At 46.8% G+C, this 17,740-nt stretch overlaps 1 protein-coding gene across 5 annotated transcripts in view; it reads right to left on the bottom strand.

The window, feature by feature from the left end:
- The window catches only part of a1cf (apobec1 complementation factor), a 98,215-nt gene that overhangs the window by 26,008 nt on the left and 54,467 nt on the right, over positions 1-17,740 (bottom strand). For all 5 annotated transcript variants that reach the window (XM_024261528.2, XM_024261526.2, XM_024261527.2 and 2 more), the window contains exons 5-7: positions 1,292-1,530; positions 415-579; positions 148-245 (exon numbers count right to left, since the gene is read on the bottom strand). In XM_024261528.2, the coding sequence (XP_024117296.1) occupies positions 148-245; positions 415-579; positions 1,292-1,530 (502 nt within the window). The remainder of the gene's footprint in view (positions 1-147; positions 246-414; positions 580-1,291; positions 1,531-17,740) is intronic.

The following is a 17,740-nucleotide window of genomic DNA, read 5'->3' on the forward strand; positions in this document are numbered from 1 at the left end:
ATTTTTACCAACACTGCTTTAACTCAAAGCAGAGTCAAATTCTGCTAAAATCTCCCTGCAGGTAAATCTATTACAGGGTAATAGAACGTATTTGTTGGGGTCTGAACAATAAAGTCAATTAGTGATGCTTAAATACGAGTTGCTGACCTTGCCATTGAGAGCATTCATAGCGTTGATGGCATCATCTCTTTGACAGAAATGGACAAAGGCATAATCTCTGATCTTCTTCACTCGTTCCACAGCTCCTTCAACACAAAAGTACACCTGGGTCACCATTTTTTCACATGTCATCTGCAACATCAAGGACAGTAAAGCTTTAAAAAACACATTAGTATTTTCAAATGATCTGACACGGCTTCTCCTGTTTTATGGTAAAGTCATTAAGGGGGTCATATATTTTTGAGGCTGGAGTACCTGGTTTCAAGCTGCTAAACTCCTTCTCAATGGTTTCCTCTGTGGTCTGCAACATAAGATTCCTCACATACAATATTTTAACTGTTGCCATGGTATCATCATCAACCTCCACCTCAGGCTCCGCCCAGTCTACAGCAATGGGATAACCCCACAGCTGGATTCGACCTGAGACACAGCACAGAAAACCCCAGCCATCAAACATTGTCTGCTCAGAAGTGAACAGAATCAGTGGGTGTTTGTATTTACTTTAGTTTCCTTCACAAAATATGTTGCATTTTTTCATACTTTGAGGAATATTTTTAAAGCTAGATCCAACATCACATCCCCTAAAAACAACAAATAAATCAATTCATTGAATAATTGTCAATCTCCACCTCTTGAATGTTCATAAATTAAAGACCTGGAAAGAATTTTTGAGACGGCCAGAACTGCAGGCTTGTCACTGAGAAATAAGAAAAAAAAAAAAAATTCCCGCTAGCGCATCTAGTTTACTTGTGTAATAATAAATTAGCTGGGAAGAAAATTAGATCAAAAGGTTGGAGTAAGACAAATCAAGCAAAAAACGTTAGCTGTAAAGCTTCCAAAATAGGTTATAAAGAAGAAGCTTGGTTAAAGAATGTACTGTTTTGTTGAAAAAAAAAATCCTATGAGTTGAACACATTAATAATCCTTTGGTATGTTAAAGACAAAAAAGCTAGTGGATTTAACTAAAAAAGCACAAACATTTTTGAATGTTTGAAACTTTTAACAGAAATTGAGTCAGGTTATGAACAATCGTGATCTTTGAAAAAAAGAAGCCAAAAGCTGTTCTCATGTAGTTTCAAGATATTGAATAACTAGATACAGAATCAACAAGGAAACATAAGGTAGAGCTGACCTGGCAGCAGTTTGCGCCGCGCCATGGCTGCTGCTCTGTGACTCTCATACTCCACAAAGGCAAATCCTCGATTCTTGGATTTGTCTGCAGCACTGGGGTACACAATGACATCCACAACCCCATCAGTGACCTTCTTCATCTCTGTCAAGATCTCATCACGCTTCTTGGTCTTGGGAATTCCACCCACAAAGAGACGACAGTTATCAACACTGGCACAGACTCCCAAAAGGCGGCCGTTCCTAAAAGATGAAACAAAGATGCCAAATCTCTCATTACAATTTTACTTAGAATGTTGGAAAATAGGTATTTTTTTAGTTTTAATGTTATAAATGTGCTCTTTAATGATAATTTATCATTGTTTTAACTGGTAGTGTTGAATTGTATCCAGTGATGAGAAAATTATTAAGGTTTTAATGATTTTAGGTCACTGTACCATATGTCAGGGATCAGCCATGCATCTTCACCTCCAACCACCAGAGGAAGCTCTCGCCTCACTTCTAACCTGCTCTTCGCTCACCTGCCATCTTCCTGCCACATCATCACCAGCTGTTTCTCATCAACCTCAGTGTATTTATTCACCACCTGGACTCTGCTCTGTGCGAAGTATTGCATTTGCCACAGATTCAACTCTGAGCGTTTACCCCTTATTACCTACTTGCGTTTTTGACCTCTGTCTGTTTTTCCCGATGCCCTGCCTCGCTCCTTGTCTGACCTTTTGCCTGGATTTTGACTTTGCCTTGCTTTTACCCTCGTTGGATTGTCTGCTATTAAACTCTGCTGCATTTGGATTAGAGGATGACACAGGAGTGGATTTTCACTCTTGTCTCGTCCCGCTCCCAGACCAAAGTTTGCAAAATAATGCTGTCCTGTCCTGCTCCCGGTTATCTGACTCCAACTCCCGTTCAAAATGTATCCCGCTGGGGGGTGCTGGTGAGATGGACAACGAGTAGGACGTGTTTTTGTGAGCTCCTCGTGGCATGCCATATATTCACATTTTTGACACCCATTCAAACTCCCAACATCATCGTTATACCACTAAACTCCTTTTTGCTTAATTTTGTTTATTTCGTCAACTAACAACCGAAAGAAATATGTCCAAGAACCCACAAAGCATCAAGGGAACAGCGGGGGCAAGCAGCGTCGCTAGCTGCCCAAAACCTAGCAAGATGGACTCAACTTCGGTCTAGGATGACGATGAGCTTCCGCTCATTTGGCAGAAGATGTCAGACAAACTTCTTCAATCCATCAACAAATGGTTTGACAAATTTGAACAGAATTTTGAAAGCCTTGTGAATGCCCAGAAGGTGCTAGCTGTCCACCGCCGAGAGCCACACTACAGATCACGAGGTCCGCATTACTGCCATGGAAAGCTCAGTAGCCGTCCTGCAGCTCAAAAATGCGAATCTCCATGCCAAGATGTTGGATCTTGAGGGATGATCCAGAAGGAATAATATAAAGATTGTTGGTGTTCTGGAAGATGAGGAGAAAGGGAGACCTACTGAGTTTGTTACAAACCTCATCCCTAAGTTGCTGGGGACTGAATACTTTGAGAAGCCGGTCATTATTGACAGAGTGCACCGCACCCAGCAGCCCAGACCAGCTGACGGCGCCAGACCCAGAACCATAATCGCCCGAGTGCATTTCCCTCAAGACAGAGAAAAGATTCTGCGACTGGGGAGACAGACCAAGATGGATCTCGAAGGCAATCGGATCTTAATTTTCCCCGACTACACCGCAGAGGTGATGGAGCAGCGGCGCGGCTTCCATGAGGTGCTGCAGCTGCTGAGGGAAAAGAATGTTCGGCACTCGCTGCGGTTCCCAGTGAGACTCCAGGTTCATCACCAAGGGCAAGTCAAATCATTTACTCATCCAGCGGAGGTGAAATCCTTCCTCACTCAGAACTTTTAATTGTGAGAAACAGTTTCCCTATGACGGAATGAGCGGAGAAAGGAAAAAGAGCGTTAAGGACAAAGAGAGCAAAACTGACGAGAGTTTAATCGCATTACTCCCCAATGTTTGGAGGTGTTTTCAGTTTAAATGTTATTTACTTCTGCTTACGAGGAGCTGTTAGTTAGCTGAGGATGTCTGCACAGTTCACACAGCGGCTCCAAATTGAGATGAGGGTAACCTGGCTTCGTTTGGGGAAGCAGTGGGAGGGGCATGTTCAGGGGAAGTGTTCACTAAGTGTGTTTCTGCATGTTTCTGACTGGGTTTTTTTCAGCTACCAGATATTCTGTACTTGTGTTGCTGCAATTTAAAAGATGCCTCATATAAATAGTACCTTAGAATCCCTGTCCTTAGTTTCTTGGAATGTTCAAGGGCTAGGACACCCAATTAAGCATGGAAAAGTTTTCTTACTTGAAATCACTAAAGCCTTATGTAATAGGATGTGTTTTTTATTTTTATTCTATTTCTTGCTGGATCCTGTTTGTGTGCACTGACTGTTTTGAATGCATCATGGACCTAATTGGAAGATGGAGAACAGGTGCACTCCAGCCACACCTGGTGACTTTAAAAAGAGCACCAGGTGCAGCAGCAAGACGGACGGACACAGAGATGTGCAGGAACACATAGAAGACGCGCAGGAGGATGAACAAGACTCACAGGCGGGGGTCCCCACGTCTCCCGGAGCCATGCCGCCCTGGGAGCGGGGTGGCCACCGGTCCTCCCTGGACGGCACAAACTTTTAGCCACCTGATGTGACGCGCTTGGAGTCAAGGAAGGGGAGAGTCAGCTGGAGCGGCAGAGGGGTGTGGTTGCGACCCACCCCTCTTTGAGCTAAGTACTCCTTCCTTCGCCTTCCTGAATGGATTTTGTTTTTTAAGAGTAGTGTCTTTCTTTTTAGCTGCATTGGGAGGGATGCATGCTTTTATTCCAGGGCCTGTTTTATATTTTGTGCATGTTTTATCATTTTTACTAAAGCTTTTATTGTTTTTATTGTTTTGTATTCAGGCACCTGGCTCTTTTATTTTTCTGGACTCTAACTCCTCCCAATGGACAGCATGGACTCTAATCCAGGAAGGACATTTTAAGGACTCCACCTCTGGACCGAATAAAGTCTTTCACTCTCCTGTAAAGGACTTTGTGTGTTGGTTTTTACCCTGCTCCCGGCTGATATGGACCGCGATGGTGGAGGTGGCGACGGGCTGAATTGCTCATCTTGGCCTCGTCTCCTACCCCACCAACCCCCTACCCCCCCCTTGTTACACTTGCACTATATTTTTGCAAGAAACCCATGTTTCAGCCACCCAACAAAGAACTCTCAGGACTAATTGGATTTCACAAGTCTATCAGTCACCCTTTACATCAAAAGCCAGAGGGGTAGCTATTCTCTTTCGTAAACCTGTGCCTTTTATTTTTCAATCCCACACAATTGACCCAAATGGAAGATTCATACTCTTATCTGGACATATAAATTCATTTCCAGTTACATTGGTTAATATCTATGGACCAAACATTGACGATCCTGTTTTTTTTTTTCTGTAAAATATTCAACCTCATTCCAGATAATGACTCCAGCCATATTCTTATTGGAGGTGACTTCAACTGCTATCTGGATCCATATTTAGACAGACAATCTTGATGAAGTTTAAGAACGTAGTAGATATCTGGATACTGCAGCATCCAGGTGACCGTGAATATTCTTTCTACTCCCACGTACACAAATCCTACACACGGATCGACTACTTCTTAGTTGACTCTGGACTAATATCAAATATCAGCCATACTAAATATAACAGCAGGATATTATCCGATCATAGCCCTGTTAGTCTCAGTCTAAAGTTGCCCCTTCATAGGAGGTCTTTCAGCTAGCGTTTTGATCCTCTTTTACTGGAAGACTATTCCTTTAAACAACGCTTAAAAACTGATATCTTGCAGTTTTTTGAAATAAATGACGATGGAGAGGTGAATGATTCAACCATCTGGGAAACACTAAAAGCATATATACGAGGACTAGTCATTTCATATGAAGCAGCACAAAATAAAGCCAAACGTAGGAGACTAAAAGAGATTGAGAAGGAACTATCAGATACAGATCAGATTTATCAAAGCTCATTGCTGCAATCAGATTACAATAAAATTCTAAAGTTAAAGCATGAATATAACTCAGTATTGGGGGATCAGATTGGTAAAACTCTTTTGAAATTTAAAGAGAAACATTTTGAATTGGGTGACAAGCCGCAAAAACTGTTGGCAAGACAACTGAAGGGAGAGAAATCAAAACGAGCTATTCCATCCATTTTTTTGACCGCTTCCTCCCTTTCGGGGTCGCGGGGTGCCGGAGCCTAACCCGGCTACTGAAGGGCGAAGGCGGGGTACACCCTGGACAGGTCGCCAGTCCGTCGCAGGGCCTCAATCACACACACACATTCACTCTCACATTCACACCTAGGGGCAATTTAGAGTCACCAATTAACCTATGAAGCATGTTTTTGGACAGTGGGAGGAAGCCGGAGTCCCCGGTGAAAACCCACGCATGCACGGGGAGAACATGCAAACTCCACACAGAAAGGTCCCAGCCGGGAGTCGAACCGGGGCCTTCTCGCTGTGAGGCGAGAGCGCTAACCACTGCGCCACCGTGCAGCCCAAAACGAGCTATTCATAAAATTACATCCAAATCTGGCCAAGTTCTTACAAATCCAAAGGACATTAATGAGGAATTCAGAAAATTCTATAGACATCTACACCTCTAAGTCAACTGCAACACAGAAGGATTATGATATTTTCTTTGATAAGCTCAGTATTCTAAAACTTGATGCATCCACAACAGAAATTTCGGACTCTGACTTTACATTGTCTGAGCTTCAAGAAGCAATTAAATCCTTCCCCAATAACAAGGCACCAGGTCCAGATGGGTTTGGTCCAGAATTCTTCAAGGCTTTTCAGGATGTTCTGGCAACCCCCCTTCTTAAAATGTCTCAAGATAGTTTTAAAAATGGAAGGCTTCCACCCTCACTTAATGACGCAAATCTTTGTGTCCTATTAAAAAAAGACAAAGAAGATCCAGGTAGTTATAGACCCATTGCGCTGTTAAACCGCGACCGAAAAATTATAACAAAGGTGTTGGCAAATCGACTTGCAAAGAATATTGGAAGTATCTTACACCCTGACCAAACTGGCTTTGTCCCGAAGAGATTCTCTTTTTGTAACGTTCGTAAAATTTTAAACATAATGTATACACAATACGGGAAGGATGATCAGGCAGCTATATTAGCTCTGGATGCTCAAAAAGCTTTTCATATGATTGGATGGCCATACCTCATAGCAACACTCAAAAAAATTGGTTTTGGTGATATTTTCATAAACTGGGTCAAAATACTATACACAACTCCCAGATCTTGCATCCTCACCAATGGGAACAAATCTAGCCCATCCACTCTTCAACGTGGTGTCCATCAAGGGGACCCTCTATCACCTTTACTGTTTAACATCACTCTGGAACCACTTGCCAAAGGAATTAGGGAGCATCAATTCATCACAGGTATAAAGCTGGGGGGATCCGAGACCCGAATTGCTCTTTCTGCAGATGACCTTCTGCTCTGTCTGTCAGATCCGATAACCTCCATCCCAATTCTACTACAATATATGGACTCTTTTGGGAAGATCTCCGGGTACAATATAAATTGTGAAAAGGGAGTTCATACCATTAGCAGGCCATTTTACAAATATTTTTTTGAGTAACCTACCCTTTAGGATAAAAACATGACAGCCTCACTTACCTGGGACTCAAGCTGACCACAAACCCAGTAGAGATTTTCAAATCAAATTTTACAGAGGCTTTAGAAAAACTTAAGGTTGATATTGAAACTTGGAAGCTGTTGCCCCTGTCCATGATTGGCAGAGTGAATCCTATTAAAATGATCAGTTTAAATAGGTTTCTATATCTATTTCAAAATCTACTAATTTATTTGAACACATCATTTTTCAAAAAAAGCTGATTCAATAATACTGCCATCTCTCATGGGTGCAGCTGGAATCTAGCATTGTAAAAAAGTCATCTCTCCCTGCCTTTTTGTTTTCAAGCTCTGCCCCAACATCTAAAATACATAAACATAACTTTATCCTAAAGAATTCCCTTCGCATCCTCCACCAGATCAAAACAGCATGCCATGCTCCTAGTGTCTCAATGCAAGCTCCTATTTGCCAAAACCATGTATTTACTCCTGGCCAACTAGATGCAGCATTTACTGTTTAAAGTTCTACACAGACTTCATTATTATAAAATAAAGCTGAACAAAATCTTCCCGACTGTCTCGATTAATTGTGATAGGTGTAATACATCAGAAGGTACTCTGGGTCACTTATTCTGGTTTTGTCCATCTCTACATAGTTTCTGGTGTAGGATCTTTAAAAGTTTATCACCAGCACGTAGTCCTCAAAAAGACAACGGGCAACCGTCTCAGCAGTCTGGATGGGTAAAGTATACACATTCACAAACTTTGTGAAGTAATCCTCGACAGCCAAAACGCACCTGTGGCCCCGAGATGTCACAGGAAGTTCCAGGATATCTGCTGCCACCTGCTGCAATGGGTGACTGACTGGAGACCCTCCCATGGGGGCCTTGGATTTAGGAACAGGAGACATGCATGTCTGGCAGGCCCTGCACTGTTCACACCACAGTCTAATGTCCTTCAGCATGCAGGGCCAGTAATAACTTAATCGGGAGCAGTGCTCCCATGCAGGTGACCCAGAATTTCAGAGACCAGGGCTGAAAGAGCCACCAACTGTACCGGTTTGTCGCCGGAGGGAAAAGACATTACAGTCCGACACAGCAATCCATCCACCACTGACAGACGGTTAAACTCAGTCCACAACTTCCAGAGGCCGAGAGAGGAGCCCCCCATGACCCAGCGAGGTGGTCTGGACTTGCCCTGCTCCAGCCAGGCAAGAACAGTGCAAATGCCTGAGTCTTCCCGTTGGTGTGAGTGCATCTCAGTGTTACTGTGACATAAGGAAAAAGCGGACTCTTTCACACTGGTAGCAAACACACCTGAGGAGGCAGGGGCCTGGTCGACAGGGTCAGGTGGGATGGGCCGGCTGGACAACGCATCCGCGTTCCCATGATGTGAACCATCTTTGTGAACCATGGACCAGTTAAAGGGGTCCAGCTCCAAAATCTATTGACTTCTTTTCCCTGAAGGATCATGGTCCAGTGCCATTTTCCTGAGGCCCAGTAACAGGCGATGGTCTGTGACAATAGTGAACACCAAGAGACCCACATAATGTTTGAACTCTCGCAAGCCCACACCACAGACCAGAGCTCCCTATCAAAGGTGGACCACCTTTTCTGAGCAGCTGTGAGAGCCTGGCTAGCATAGGCTACCACACATTCACGTCCATCCACCATCTGTGCCGGTACCGAGCCCACAGATGTCAGGGCCTGCTGTCCACCTCAGGCACTAATCCACCACACCTGCTCATCCCATCAGACGACCAGTTAAAAGCACATCCACGCCCACCAGCCAACGTCGGTTCGTCTGCTCCACTCCGGTAGAGTATACCGACTCTGAGTTATTATCTAGCCACGTCGTAAGTCTAAGCCTAAGCCTTTACTCCTAGTTCCTGTCTCTAACATTTGCTCTCCTGTCAAGGATCACCCGGACTCCCTCCTGTCACGCCTTGGACAACCATCTGCCATCCAGGATCTCAACTCGAAATAAAACTCCTTTCTCTCAATCCGTCGTCCTGCATTTGGGTCCTCCACCACAAGTTCTCAACAGAACGAACCGACCAGCATGGACCCAGCAGACACGGATCCCATAAACCAGGCCCTGTCTGCTCACGCCGCCACTATGGACCGTCATGAGCAGATGCTCCGCTCTCTGTCCGACAACCAACAAACTATCACCCAACAGCTGACTCAACTCCAGGCCTTGCTCCAAACCATGGCTGATTCCTCACGCTCACCTGCTGCGTCGGCTGCTCCGCCGCCACCGCCTCCGACGAGTCAGCCTGCTCCTGTCCAGGAAGCCCGGATCCCCACCCCGGATCCGTACTCGGGGATCACCGGTCATTGCAGAGGGTTCCTCCTTGGTGTTCTCACGACAATCCAGTACGTATTCGTCGGACCAAGCCAAGATCTTCTACGTCACAGGACTGTTACGTGGCCGGGCTCTGGATTGGGCTGAAGCCTTCCTAGCAAGCCGCATCTCCGCTGCATTGTCTTTTTCAGAATTCATGGAACGCTTTAAACAGGTGTTCGAGACACCAGAAAAAGACCAGGATGTCTCCCGGAAGCTGCTGGGCCTCCGACAGGACAGACGCTCTGTGGCCGATTACTCCGTTGACTTCCGCATCCTCGCTACGGAAGCCGGCTGGGACACAAAGGCGCTTCAGGAAGTATTCTACAACGGTTTAAACGACACAATAAAAGATGAACTGTTGCACTATGATAAGCCAGTCTCTCTCGAATCACTGATCTCCCTCTCCATCAGAATTGACAACCGCCTCCGAGAGCGCCGTCCTGCCCGGAACTACAGGTCCCAGCCGGCCTTCCCCCGACCCGCGCTGTGTCAAGCTCCGCCCCCCTCTGGTCCTACGTCATCAGTGTCCCCCGTTCAAACGTGTCCCACCGAGGAGGAACCAATGCAGCTGGGGCGGACACGCCTTACTCCCAGACAAAGGCAGGAACGTTGGGAACGAGGCGAATGCCTTTATTGTGGCAGTAAAGAACACCTGGTGGCGATCTGTCCTCTTCGACCAAAAGAGAGGGCCCTTCAGTGATAATGGGGACACTGAAGGGTGCTGGGCCACAAATTAAAACCCCACCTAGAACTGAATTCCAGGTTTCCCTAACTTCTGGCTCATGGTCCAGGTCTGTGCCTGCCCTTATAGACTCTGGAGCCGAGGGCAACTTCCTTAATGAGGACTTGGCCTACGAAGCCGGATTTGAACTCATCCCTTTAGATCCACCCCTGAAAGTCAGTGCAGCCAATGGACGTCCTCTCACAGTAATTCAGCACCAAACAGCTCCTGTTCTTCTCTGTTTCTCAGGCAACCATTTTGAGACGTTGCAGTTTTTTGTTTTCCAGACCACGTCCAGTCAAATAATTCTAGGCCGTCCATGGCTTTGTCAACACAATCCACACATTGATTGGCAGTCCAACCGTATAATGAGCTGGAGCCCCTTTTGTCATTCCACCTGCCTCCGCTCTGCAGATCCTAAGCTGTCTGCTTCAATGTCTCCACCTGAACCCCCTGAGCTGTCTAACGTCCCCCCTGTTTATCATGACCTTGCAGGTGTTTTCAGTAAACAAAAAGCATCTGCCCTTCCCCCTCACAGACCTTACGATTGTGCTATAGAGCTGCTCCCTGGTGCCACTTTGCCCACATTTATAGTCTCTCGAAACCTGAGCTTCAGGCAATGGAACTGTACATCAAAGACTCTCTGGCCGCTGGCCTAATCTGACCGTCTTCCTCTCCCCTGGCGGCCGGTTTTTTCTTTGTTGAGAAAAAAGACAAAACCCTACGTCCCTGCATTGATTATCGACACCTCAATAACATCACCGTCAAAAACAAGTACCCACTGCCTCTGTTGAATTCAGCATTTGAGTACCTCCAAGGCGCCTCTGTATTCAGCAAGTTGGATCTTCGCAACGCCTACCACTTGGTGCGGGTGCGGGATGGGGATGAGTGGAAGACCGCATTCAACACCCCTTTGGGCCACTTTGAGTACCTGGTCATGCCTTTTGGCCTGACCAATGCCCCAGCAGTCTTCCAGGCTTTTGTTAATGATGTCCTACGCGATTTCCTCAACCGTTTTGTGTTTGTCTACCTTGACGACATTCTTATTTATTCCCCTTCCCTGGAGACCCACTGCCAACATGTCCGTATCTCCAGTCCACTGTCCCCGCCTTCTGTCCCCCCTCCGCCCGCCCGTCTCGTTGATGGCCACCCTGCCTTTTCTGTTCGTCGCCTCCTGGATGTCCGCCGGCGGGCCGTGGTTTCCAGTTCCTTGTGGACTGGGAGGGCTATGGCCCCGAGGAGCGTTGCTGGGTGCCTCGCTCCTTCATCCTGGACGCTGGCCTGGTGCGTGACTTCCGTCGTCGGCACCCCGACCGCTTTCGGACGCCGGGTGGCGTCCCTTGACGGGGGGATCCTGTCAGGGCCTGCTGTCCACCTCAGGCACTAATCCACCACACCTGCTCATCCCATCAGACGACCAGTTAAAAGCATATCCACGCCCACCAGCCAACGTCGGTTCGTCTGCTCCACTCCGGTAGAGTATACCGACTCTGAGTTATTATCTAGCCACGTCGTAAGTCTAAGCCTAAGCCTAAGCCTTTACTCCTAGTTCCTGTCTCTAACATTTGCTCTCCTGTCAAGGATCACCCGGACTCCCTCCTGTCACGCCTTGGACAACCATCTGCCATCCAGGATCTCAACTCGAAATAAAACTCCTTTCTCTCAATCCGTCGTCCTGCATTTGGGTCCTCCACCACAAGTTCTCAACAACAGAGTCCTTAGATGCATCAGTATAGACTTTGAAAGGTAATGCAAAGTTAGGTAATGTCACAACAGGTGCAGAAGTAAGCACCAGCTTCAAATAAGTAAAGGCAGCCTCACGATCAGATGACCAGTCAAAAGGGACATTCCTGCCAGCCCTCCTATTTAACGGTGCTGCATACTCAGTAAAGTTTCGCACAAACCGCCTGTAATAGGACCATAGGCTGACAAAAGCTCTCACCTCAGAGGGAGTGCATGGTGTTGGCCAGTTCTTTACCTTATCTTTACCTTATCTGTGTTGGGAGGGTCTGGCTGGAGGCCATTTCAAGAGACAAGATGACCAAGGAAAACAACATGATCTCTGGCAACGTGACATTTCTTTGGGTTCAGTCGCAGAACTGCACCTTGTATTCTAGACAGAACCTCCTCCAGATGTTGCAGGTGCTCCTGAAAAGTGCGGCTACAAATCAATATATCATCCAGGTACACCATGCAAATGTGCCAGGGCAGGCCTCTCAGCACCAGTTCCATCATGCACTGGAAGGTGGCCTGGGAATTGGTCAGGCCCATGGGCATGGCTCTCCACAGATACCCCTGCCTGTAGTGAAGGCCGTTTTCTCCCTGTCCTCTTCAGTCACCTCAACCTGCCAGTAGCCATTTGAAAAGTCAAGTGTAGTGAACCAGGAAGACCTAGCCAGTGCATCAAGGCTATCATCAACTCAAGGGAGTGGGTGTGAGTCCTTGATTGTCACCGAATTAAGGCGGCGATAATCCACACAAAATCTCCAATGCCTTCCTTTTTTTCTAACGAGTACCACTGGAGATGCCCACAGGCTGCAACTCTCCTCCACCAGCCCATCTCCCAACAACCCAGCTACCTGACATTCAATCTTCAACTGTTTACCTGGAGAAGCCCTGTATGCCCGTTGTTTAAAGTGTTAGTAATGGCCTGGGACAAAGCTAAAATAAGTTTCCAGATATATTCCATATGTTTTAATGTATCAAAAATAACAAATAATTACCGTTGACAAACGCAGGTTTTTGTAAAATTTGACAAATTAAATGACAAATCACACTCGCATTTGGCCCTGCTTCAGAAACGGCTCGATTTGGGTCACGTGACGCATTGACGTCACATGAGTGAGACAGCGCCAGCAGCAGAATGCAGGCGGACCCGGGGTGTCAACAGATACATGTATGTGTGTGAGCTGCTGCAAAGTTGAATTCTATAAACATCGTTGTTATGGTCCGACAAAGTATTAAGGCCACCAAAAAAAATAAAAAAATTAAATTATGATTTTTAAAGTCGTAAATTTACGAGATTTACAATCGAAATGAGCCTATTGTGAATGAACACTGAGCAGAACCAGACCGACTAAACTGTGAAAAAATTCTGATTTCAACAGGTAAACTGAATGTTTAAAACATTGCACATGTTTGGAAGTTTCTTTGTTTGATTTGCAGTTTATTAATCATTGATGGTGGCTTGCGGGATCTCTGCATCCCATGTTGTTGTTGTGTGTTGAAACGGGAGGATTCATGTGGAGAACAGGGGACTGTTTACATTCTCATTTTTTTCTGCGCATATCAGAGACACGCAGTAAGGTGGTGAAAGAGCTTCTGTGTATGAGAATAAAGTGATTAAATAAGTGAATAAATAAATAAATAATGATAAAGTGGCGGACGGTCCTGCAAACATGTCTCTAAGCTCTTTATTTTGCATATGAAACTCTGCATTACCGACCCGGATAGTCAGCGTCATTGATGATTTGATTTAGAGTCGCCAAAAGGTTCTGTAAATAAAGCTTCACGAGATGCTCCACGTCTTCCAGCTTCGAGCATGGCTCTGATAAACGGACAGCTTTCAGTTTCATCGGCATTCTCAGCGTTATTGTCATTGCCAAATAGTGAGCTCCTACTTTCCGCGCTGCCGGCTCAAATTGATAGGGCTTTACAGTCCTCAAACCACAAACACCCGGCGCCTCTGAATCAGCGTCACTTTTAAAACAAATGTTTCCACAATCTGAGTCTGAAGACAGAATTGTGGACCTGGAAATATCGCTGCTATCGCTAGCTCCGACACGCAAAGGAGAAGCCATCTTGCTATATTGACCCCTTTGACGTCACACGCACCACGTGACCAAAACGGAGCTTTTGACCCGGAAGAGACAGGTTTGCCAAATTTGGCCTCAAAATGCCGTTTTATTTCAATATTTCTTGCTCAAAACACGCCAAAACATTTGGAAATGGTAAATATAAGGCGAAATACAATTAACACCGAAAATGACCCACAACCCCATTACTAACCCTTTAACAGGAGGGTTGCCAGTCTGGATGTGATGTTTAACCTGCCTGTGTTTTTAGCAGATGTACTGAAAACAGTACAAAACCTCTCTAGTAGAGCAGATAATTCCTCTTTCTGTCACTCACTGATAGGAGACTCCTCCAAAGTGACAGGCAGGACTGGGGGCTGGACCTGGACGGTGCACACATCAGAGGAGCAGAGGGATGGTGTCACATCCAACCCCTCCAATGAGTATAGCTCACCCAAGTGCAGCTCCTGTTTCAGTTCTACTGCAGTCCCCTTTGGGTCAAGGACCCGAGCAATGCTAACTTTGTCTTTAACTGTCGTGACCACATAAGCCACCACCAGTCCAGTTGTGTCGGGAACATTAGGCTCCAGATAGCCCTCAAAGTCACAATTCAGCAGGCCCGCACCTGATGAAAAAGACACAACTACAGGAATCAACGCTTCACTCATGGGTGGAACTGACCTGCTCTCAGCCACCGACACATTGCAGCATCCATTTCTTCTTCTTGTCCGCTTCTTCCCTTTCGGGGTCGCGGGGGTGCCGGTGCCTATCCCAGCTACTGAAGGGCGAAGGCGGGGTTCACCCTGGACAGGTCGCCAGTCCGTCGCAGGGCCTCAATCACACACCCATCCACTCTCCCATTCACACCTAGGGGCAATTTAGAGTCACCAACTAACCTATGAAGCATGTTTTTGGACTGTGGGAGGAAGCCGGAGTCCCCGGTGAAAACCCACGCATGCACGGGAGAACATGCAAACTCCACACAGAAAGGTCCCAGCCGGGATTTGAACCGGGGCCTTCTAGCTGTGAGGCAAGAGCGCTAACTACTGCGCCACCGTGCAGTCCACATTGCAGCATATAGGAGTTAATTCTGCTCCTCGCAGCAGGGGGACGCTGACATCCCATAATTGGAGCACATCACGTCCCAGGTCGAGCAGGGCATGGTACTTGGTCAAAAAGACCAGCCTGTGTGGACTCCCACAGCACAAAGAAGGTGTGCTGCCAACAGGTGGAGCCTAACCGAAAAGTCAGTGCAATGGTGCCCAAAGTGTCCATTAACGCACGTGAATTAATGTAATTTTTCCTGAAGGCCCGGCTCCGTAGAGCAATAACAAACATACGAAAATCGGCGCTAATCAATGACACAGTGTCAGGATCTGTGGGTTTTTTTCCCTCTGGGCTTCCTGTTCCTGCTCACTCCTGATTCCTTATTGCTGATTTCACACAGCTGAGCTCTGGACTACTTAAGTTTTTCTCCTCATCCTCCTTGAAAGTTTGTTGTGCTTTCAGCTATGATTCAGGTCTGCTCAAGCGCTCAAGCTCTCCCAAGTCTGCTCAAGCCTGCTTCTTCTGTCCTGCTGGTTTTGACCCTTTTTCTGGCCCTGGATTTTAGATTCAAGTCTGCTCCCCTGGTGTGTTGGATTTATAGATTGGACCCCACGTGTATGATCCTGGCCTGGATTTCACAAGAATCTTCACTGCCCTCCATCTCCATATTGACACCTGCAAAGTCTACTCTCCTGGAGACTCCCCTGTGTATCTGGCAGCAACAAAGTTTCCACACCACCTTGAGCATAATAAACTGTATATATCTAGCCCTCAGTGTGCTCCTCCTTGGGTGTCCGACTCAGTAAATTTGACACACAGAGGCACCGGAGTCCACCAGAATAGAAATCTATGTGCCCTCAACCACCCCTCTCATATAAGAAGTAGGGCAAACCACATTTAACTCACGGTCAGGTTCACGTGCACCAAAGTCTTGATGAAAGGGGCCCGTAGATGGTGAAACTGGAGTCTGGGCCTCAACACCAGCTACTGATACGTTCCCTGCTGATTGCTGTCAGGCCCTTTAGCCTGTGGCAGGAAAGTGCACACCCCGGGTCCGGTGGTCTCCTTCTCGTTGAGCACGCCATCCGGGGCTCAGGCTTCTACCCTGAGATGATCTGCAGCTGGGTGGTTCCCTTGAACCTTGCTGCCGACTGCCTGAGTGGGGGTCCCCTTGGTAATGCAAAGTCTCACAGTCAGGAGAGCGACCCCAATATCCATCCCATGGTGCTCTCACCTGACATTCCCTTTCTCCACAGGTGCAGCCACAGCGGCCAAGTGAGGAGAAACGGGACCGCTGCTCTCTCTTTTCAGAAACATAATCCTTTAGTCTTTTATTGTTGTTATACAATTCTTTCATTTCCATTCTCATGTGGCACTTCTCATCCGTTAATTTATCCAAAGCTTTCTGAAGACCATCTGTAATGGACACCGACTGCACAGGTAATCCAGTCCCACTGGCATGTGCGCCACCATAACTACTCACACAGTCCCGTTGTAGAGCTTATCTGGCATTTTCATATCTTTCTGCAATGGTCAGGGCTTCCTCCACATCCGTGGCCCCCTGTTCAGGCACTTCGCTTTCAGAGTGGGATCCAGTCTAGCTAGAAAGCGTTTGAATATTTCCACTCTCAGCGCCGCTGACTCATAGTTTGGGAACGCCTCTGCCACCACCCGGCACACATCAGCCGTGTAAACCTCCAAACTTTCACCGGGAGCCCAGGTCCGAGCAGACTGGCTGGCTCTGAAACAATCCAAAATGTCTTCCCGATGACTGTCCCACAAAAGGAAAGCAGACTTGCTGAGGCTCGTGGGTAGGATTCTGGCCAGCTCATCATCACTGCGACCGCCATCTCCCACCATAGCTCTGACGGCCACCTCTAGCTGTCTCGCCCAGCCAAGGAAAGCCTGGCTCCCGTAACCAACAAATGGAGCTGGCAGATCAACTTTGACATTTCCGGGAGGGAGAGTGGGAGAATCGGTGCATCCTCGGCTTAAAAGGGTCCTCAACCCCACACCACATGTTGCAGGTGGGAACTTTTAGCTTCACTAGCAGTGGCTGGGAGCTGAGTGACGCAACTAGAGGAGTTTGGAAAAAAAAAAAAACTTCAAGATAATTGACTGCATGTCAGGGCCCAGCCAGTCATGTCTCCAACCACCAGAGAGAGCCCTCACCTGAGTACTGCATCTGCCATCCTCCTGGACTCCAATTCCCATCACGCATCAGCCGTCATTTTCCTGTCACCACCAGCTGTTTGTCATCATCATCAGTGCTGTACATATTTCTGCTCCTCTCTCTGTTCCCTGCGAAATCTTGATCTGTTTCTCAGTACATTCAGTCATTCTGAGCATTCCTACTTTTGCCTGCCTGCCTGTGTTTTGACTCTCGCCTGCTTTTCGTCTCCCGCCTCGCTCCAATGTTTGACCCTGGCCTGTCTTCTGACTGCGTTTTGCCTTGCCCTTATCTCTGTTACTTTTGCTATTAAATTCAAGTTGCACATGGATCCACTTGCCTCAGCTCGTTCGTTACTCTGCAAAACTCAGTTTTCCGAAAGGAGGAAGACAAAAAAAAATAGGTGTATTTCATATATATAAAAATCGTCCGACCGCTGCCAGTAATGTAACCGAGCGATGGGGAGTCTCATTTATCTGTCACGCCGACGAAAAAAGTCAATACAGGACATGTGGTGGTTCTGCTAACCGTCTCTTTATTTTTTTTTTTCAAACTCTTTCTTTACAGAGAGCTCTGGCTGAACTTGCCACGCCTTTCCAGGAACCCCGAAGGGCCACACACCTTCTAAAATAAAAAAAAAACAGTAAGTTAGTTACACTTTTTAGCAATTGTGCTCCTGGGTTCTGTCTCCAC

The sequence above is a fragment of the Oryzias melastigma genome, unplaced genomic scaffold (assembly GCF_002922805.2).
Source record: "Oryzias melastigma strain HK-1 unplaced genomic scaffold, ASM292280v2 sc00221, whole genome shotgun sequence".
Taxonomy (NCBI): Eukaryota; Metazoa; Chordata; class Actinopteri; order Beloniformes; family Adrianichthyidae; genus Oryzias; species Oryzias melastigma.